Source organism: Columba livia, unplaced genomic scaffold, assembly GCF_036013475.1.
Source record: "Columba livia isolate bColLiv1 breed racing homer unplaced genomic scaffold, bColLiv1.pat.W.v2 Scaffold_134, whole genome shotgun sequence".
NCBI classification, from domain to species: Eukaryota; Metazoa; Chordata; class Aves; order Columbiformes; family Columbidae; genus Columba; species Columba livia.
This window is the reverse complement of record NW_027043030.1, coordinates 638,803-645,883: the sequence shown is the minus strand read 5'-3', so window position 1 is coordinate 645,883 and position 7,081 is coordinate 638,803. Positions and strand designations below refer to the sequence as shown.

Below are 7,081 nucleotides of genomic sequence, written 5' to 3'. Positions count from 1 at the left end.
TCCAGCAGGGGGATCGGACTGGATGATCTTTTGAGGTCCCTTCCAATCCCAAACATACTGTGATACTGTGTGATTTGCTCACAGGCATTTCCAACTCCACAGAAAACCAGACCCTTGTAGTTAAAGCAACAGCGCTTGACATAAACACCACCCCCAAAACACAAAACACTCACAATGACCACAGGAAAAGCCTTGAAAAACATTGGAGAAAAGTCTACCAGGTCCCAGGGGTCAGGGCTCAGCCATTCTGGTGATGAACAAGCATCAAGGGCTGACATGGCATCAGAGCCACCTCCACATGGCCCTCACCACCTGGAACCAGTGTCTCCAAGTCTTTCCTTCACCAGCCTCCAGGGACAGGGACCTGCACTGCTTGTTTCCTTCACAGCTGTGTCAGTAATGGCCCTTCATGGGGTCCCAAACACCCTCAGAAACTTGGTATTGCTTCTGCCTTTCATTCCATTAGAGGTTTGTTCATTCCCTCAGTATCTGCAGTTCAGGATCACGGCAGCAGAGGGCTCGCTAACATCTAAAATGCTCTTACAAGCCAAGGCTCTGTGCATCATTTTCCTAAAGCTTTTGAGTCCGGTGTGAATGATTAGGGAGATTTCAGAACTGTTGCCAAGCACAGAGCATATCCATGATAAATAATAATAAAGCCAGATTTCTTATATTTCCGTCCCCCTCCCAATGCCCTCATTTCCAAAACAGCTATTATCAACAATCTCCAGTATATACTGATCTAGAGAATCTCCTGATAAAGACTGAATGTGTCAGAGAAGTGGGTGCTAAAGCATCACTTGAGCAAGGAGACAGGCCAGGACACCTCAAGAGGAATCACACAACTCTGGACCAAGAGGTGGGTGTTCCTGGCAATCTCAGGTGCCACAGCACAGCGATACTTGTGTTCAGGAGCTGGTCAAATGACCCATCTCCTGTTCTGTAACAGTGTCTGAGTTTGCTCAGGTCACCCCTGACTTGAGCCCCATCCACTGCTGGGTGTTCTCCAGACTCCTGCCTTCAGGAACAAAGTCCCAGGAGACCTTGCTGGTGAAGGTGGAGGCAAAGAAGCCATGAAGAACCTCAGTCCTGTCTGATTCTACTTTTACGAAGTTCTGCAGCAGGTCTGTGTTACCCTGGTCTTTTTCTGTAAGGAAGCTGTGTCAGCTCATCTTGCTGCCCTCAGCCTCCCCTGCAGGTACCAATTCCAGGGCAGCTTTGGCATCATCCCCACATCCATGGACAAGGTTTCTGAATTCCTCCTTTGCAGCTTCCCCTGCTTCCACCTCTGTGTGCTGCCTTTGTGCCCTGCAGCTCCATCGGTTCAGACAAACACCCTCACGAGATAAATGCTTCATTTCGCTGGTTCTCAGATAGATTATTCTTGTGCTTGGAGCAGCCTGTCCTGAAAGGCTGATCAGATTTCCTGAGCTCCTTCACCCTTCTGAGCTGCTTCCCATGGCACCACCTGAATCAGCACCCCCAGTTTGACAAAGTCTTCTCCTCTGGAGCCCACCAGCCTGTGCTCTGCTGCTGGCCTTGCTCCCTCCCCTCTGGTGCCTGGGACCCCACTGAGTCCGGGTCACAACAGCCAAGGTGGACACTGATATTCACATCCCTCACCAGCTCTTCCTTGTTTCCCAGTTCCAGATCCAGTTGAGCATCACTCTCATTATCCCACAATGCAGACACGTTAAGCAGTTGGCCCAAGATCCTTTGGACTGATGGCACTTGCCACTTTGCCAGGCCAGTTAATGTCAGAGCAATTACAGTTCCCCATAGGAACCTGCTCATTGACTGGTGAGTTGCTCGAGTTGCTGACAGAAGATCCATTTCTTCTCCATGATCAAGTCATTTGTAGCACACAACTTGTTGCCACCCTGTACTGGGTTTACATGGCAAAGTCTTGGAACTGGGGGTGAGTGTGGGTGTGCTACAGTTGTCACCGCTCTGAGAAGACAACAGGAGTTTGACCAATGTCAGACAGAGCTGATTTCAGCTGCTCCAAGATGGAGCCAGTCCTTGCCAAACCTGAGCCACTCAGTGATGTTGGCAGCACCTCTGGGATATTGTATTTGAGAAAGGGTAAAAAATGCTGCACAACAGCAGGTGGGAGAGAGGAGGGAGGAGATGGGAGAGAAAAGCTCTGCAGACACCAAGGTCATATCCCATAGGACCCAAGCAGGTCCCTCAGCAGGCCAAAGCTTGCTCTCCTGAAATCCTGCTCTTGGCCTTGTTCTCATCTCCCAGGAGCCTCAGCTCCACTTTCCCATCCCTGACTGTTCCATCCTGACCAACTCTTTCTGGTTTGTAAGTGTGAAGTCCCACAGGGCACCTCACCCCACTGACTCCTCAGTCACCCGAATCAGGAAGATGTTGTCAATGAGCTCCAAACCCTCCTGGATGGCTGTTACCTTGCAGATATTGGGATATCTTAGGTTTGCCATGAGGACACGGCCCTGGAAACATGAGGCTTCTTTCATGTGTCTGAAGGAGGCCTCATCTCATTCCTCTTCCTCATCAGTGAGTCAGTAGCTGATGTCCAGTCACCACAACATTGCCCATGTTGTTCTACCCTCTCATGCTGACTCCTCAACATTCAGCTGACATTGTCTGTCCCCAGGCAGAGCTCCACATAATCCTACTGCTCTCCCACATGAACGGAATCTTGCTCTCTAAATCCAGATCTCCGGTATTATGAGCACCAGAGCCCCAAGACCCTACTGTTTCTACAGGAGATGGTATTTATAGTATCCTATAACTCCTCATACTGTTATGTTGGGAGAGACAACCCATCAGCATAAACAATCTGCATGCAAATATTAACAGATGAGCAAATGGAGATTCAGTCAAAGGAGGGTCCAAACCTTGAGAAAAGCTGGGATTCACCCAACAGAAAGGTCTCTAATTTGTACATAGAGAAATGAGCAGTGCTGTATCAGGGTGGCACAATAACCGCATCGATCATGACAGAGCAGGACCTGACACGCTGAGCAGTGACCCTGAGGAGAAGGGCCTGGGCACTACAAGGTCCCCACACCAGCCCGTGGTGCACGCTCACCATGAACAAGGCAGCTGCACACGGGGCTGCATGAGGAGGAGTGTGGGGACCCAGACACCTGCAGTTCTCATCCCATTCGGTTCAGCACTGGTGTGACCCACACACACGGGTGTGTGCCAGTGTGCGGCTTCCCAGTTTGGAGCAGCAGGGAGGAACTGCAGAGTGCAGGGCTGTGCCAAGGCAGGTTCAGCACCTTGTGCACATGGTGTGGGGTGCTGAGGGACCTGGGCTGCTTTGGCCCCGCAGCGCTGGGGAGGCTGCAGCAGTGCAGGAGTAGCCTGAGAGTGCTTGAAGGGTGGTTTCAGAGGTGGTGGAGGTTTTTTCATAGTGGGAAAGAGCATGAGAAAGAAATAATGGCCCAAAGTGCAGCTGGGGAGGTCCAGGCTGGACATGAGCAGAAAGGAATGTGATGGAAGGGCAGTGCTGTGGGGGAGCAGGTCAGCAGAGGGAGTCTGCATCAGCCCAAGGCTTTGTGCTTCAAGGACCAGCTGGGGAGGATGGAGAGACCTCAGCAAAGGAAGGAAGATGCTCAGACAAGAGCAAGGTGGGGCAGCAGGGGGGATGTCTCCAGCCTGCAGGGACAGAGGTGCAGGGGATGCCACAGCACAGGACAGGCTGTCGTGGAGATGATCATGGGATGTAAAGAGGCTGAAAGCCCCACCAGACATGAGCTCCTTCTCCCCTTGGCTATGGCTGTTGTCTGCACCTCTGATGCCTGTGAGGAGACACCTTGTCCTTCCAGCACAGGGGCCCCATGGCCTCCTTGTCCCCAGCCAGGAACCTGGGAGGTGTGGGACCATAGTCCTGCCCTTGGCCATGCACAGCCCCACATCACACTGTCCCAGGAAGGGCCCTGGGCAACGTGGGAGGGACAGGATGTGTCTTCCCAGGGCTGGGGGTCAGAGCTTGGCCCTTTGGTTAATGAAACACATCCAGGTTTACTGGTTATCAGAGAGACCTTCACCTTGCTTTTCCTGACCTGTCATTCTGCCTCCAGTTATCTGCTCTAAGCAGATCCTAGGAACAGTTTCTCAGTTGTGTCCCTCAGTGTGACCCATTAACGCTACAAGAAACTTTGGAGTTTACATCTGAGTTTGACTTCTTGAGAAGTTTCTTCAGCTTCCCCTCAGGGTCTGAGGTCCATGAACTCAGCACCAAACCCACCAGAGGGGTCATTAAAGCGCCTGGGGCTGCTCCTGTGCTGCTGAGCTGGGCTGGGCTCCTGGGACACAGGGAGCTCATGGCAGCGGCAGCGCTGCAGAGAGACAGCTCTGCCCAGGAGCAGCTCCTCTGCACACGCAGCGGGGCTGAGGGCTCTGCCTGGGGATCTTGGGAGACGAGCAAGGCAGAGAGAGATTAAAGGTGGTCAGGACTGGGAGGATGACTGAGAGCTCCCTGGAGGAGAAACCTTTGCAGCCCTCGCCATGGTAAGTCTCTGGGTGCAGGGCAGTGCAGCTGTAGCTCCTGGAGGCATCTCCTGAAACCGGCACAGGCACAGCTTGTGGGATCTGTAAGGACGAGGCTCTTGTCAGGCCATGTTGAACAGCTGTGAAGCCGGGTGAGCACCCAGGGGTGCCCACGGCTGTCCTGCAGAGCAGGGTCCCTGCACCCCAGGGCTGTGCCGGGCAGGGACTCTGCCGCCTGCCAGGGTCAGCGCTCAGCCTGCCCGGGAGATCCCATGGCAGCAGCTGTGGGTGGAAGGAGCGACCCCCAGCAGGGCAGGCAGGAAGCTTGTGGGGTTGAAGGGGGCTGTGTGGGTCAGGGCTGCTCAGAGCTCCAGATCCCCCCACAGACATGGCAGAGGGTCCTTCTGAACAACAACATCGAGACAGGAACAGCTGCAAGGGAAGGAGTCTGTGCTTCCAGTTTTCCACTCTTGCTCGTCTGGGTGTGCAGTGGGAGATGGGGATTTATTTCTCTCTTTGGAGCAGACACTGAGACCCCAGTTCTCGTTAGGACTGGTCTGAGCTGCTCCTGACCCCTGCACACACAGAGCTGCCCCTGGGCAGTGCCAGGAGGTGTGAGCAGGACAGAGCTGAGCACACAGCGGGTGGAACGGGGTCTGTGACACCGTCAGGGAGCAGACCCAGGGACAGAGACACAGCTGCAGGCAACAGAGACATGGGCAGGGAGAAGGAGCTCCTACCAGATATGCCAGGGACAGGATTTTGGAAACCCCCTGCAATCCCCTGCAGTGCAGACACATTTCCCAGTGCAACCCCTGGTCTCCTCTCCTCCCCAGCAGACCCTCTGCCCCAAAGCCATGGGGTCCAGGTCACGAGTCTCCACCTCAGCAGCTGGACCTCCAGGTGAAGGGTTCCTGGAACGGGGTACTCAAATAAGGTGCTAAAAGTACTTGCTCTCCAGTGTCATTATGTGAGTGGCAGCAGCACAGCCGGGTAAGGAGAAGGTTCCACAGCATGCCCGTCTGCCTTTCTGTCCTTGCTTTATTTCTCGGGAACACTGCAGAGTTCTTCCTTGTTTGTCCACCTGTCCCTGGTGCTCTTGCTCTCTGGGGTTGGGGTGGGAGTGTGGGTCAGTTTTTGTTCTGACACCAGTTCAGTGGATCTTGCCTCACAGGTTTGTTCATGGAAACCAGATGCCCAAGCTGCATTTTAAACTGGGATGAACAGTTTCTCTCAGTTAGTAGAAAGAGAGAATGAGCTGAAACATCCCTCCATCAAGGAGGGGGTTTTCCATGAGAAACAGCCTGTTTATTTTCCCCGGAGAAGTCTCCTCTAATTTGTCACTGTCTTTTCCTCCTATGACAGGTCCTCATGCCCACAGGCAGCCAATGTCCAACAGCAGCTCCATCACCCAGTTCCTCCTCCTGCCGTTCGCAGACACACGGGAGCTGCAGCTCTTGCACTTCTGGCTCTTCCTGGGCATCTACCTGGCTGCCCTCCTGGGCAACGGCCTCATCATCACCACCATAGCCTGGGACCAGCACCTCCACACCCCCATGTACTTCTTCCTGCTCAACCTCGCCCTCCTCGACCTGGGCTCCATCTCCACCATTGTCCTCAAGTCCATGGCAAATTCCCTCTGGGACACCAGAGCCATTTCCTATTCAGGTTGTGCTGCGCAGGTATTTCTGTCTTTGTTTCTCATTTCAGCAGAGTTTTACCTTCTCACCATCATGTCGTACGACCGCTACGTTGCCATCTGCAAACCCCTGCACCACGGGACCCTCCTGGGCAGCAGAGCTTGTGTCCACATGGCAGCAGCTGCCTGGGCCACTGGGTTTCTCAATTCTCTGCTGCAAACAGCCAATACATTTTCACTGCCCCTGTGCAAGGGCAATGCCCTGGGCCAGTTCTTCTGTGAAATCCCCCAGATCCTCAAGCTCTCCTGCTCACACTCCTACCTCAGGGAACTTGGGCTTCTTCTGGTCAGTGCCTGTGTAGCTTTTATGTGTTTTGTGTTCATTGTGGTGTCCTATGTGCAGATCTTCAGGGCTGTGCTGAGGATCCCCTCTGAGCAGGGACGGCACAAAGCCTTTTCCACCTGCCTCCCTCACCTGGCCGTGGTCTCCCTGTTCCTCAGCACTGCCGTGTTTGCCTACTTGAAGCCCCCTTCCATCTCCTCCCCATCCCTGGATCTGGTGGTGTCTGTTCTGTACTCAGTGGTGCCTCCAGCAGTGAACCCCCTCATCTACAGCATGAGGAACCAGCAGCTCAAGGATGCACTGAAGAAGCTGCTTCAATCCGTCTTTCAGCAGCAATAAGCTGACCACGTCTCTTCACAAGTGATTTCCAGTCTATCTGAGGAACCTCCTGTGCCTTGGGAATTTTGCCTGTGGTAATTCCATTGCTCTGGTAAGATCTGCATGCACTCCACTTCTCCAGAGCTATGAATCCAGTCTGTCTGACACAAGGGTCTTTGCACACATGTTTGGTGTGATGGTACAGCTAGTCTCTCATGTCACAGCTCTGTAATAAAAAGGATTCCCTCAATGCAGTGTCTGCAGTTGGGCTCTTCTTGCAAAGCTGAGGTCAGGAACGGGCTGAAGAGATTGTC

General features: G+C 53.5%; 1 protein-coding gene across 1 annotated transcript; it reads left to right on the top strand.

The window, feature by feature from the left end:
* The first annotated feature begins 5,855 nt into the window (after nucleotides 1-5,855).
* LOC135577714 (olfactory receptor 14J1-like) lies at nucleotides 5,856-6,788 on the top strand. The gene has a single exon (XM_065047833.1). It carries the CDS (start codon nucleotides 5,856-5,858, stop codon nucleotides 6,786-6,788), a length of 933 nt encoding a protein of 310 aa, XP_064903905.1.
* Nucleotides 6,789-7,081: the final 293 nt, after the last annotated feature.

Bases quoted from the DNA above. Each gene is read 5' to 3' on its own strand.
- LOC135577714 (XM_065047833.1), top strand. From the start codon at position 5,856: ATGTCCAACAGCAGCTCCATCACCCAGTTCCTCCTCCTGCCGTTCGCA.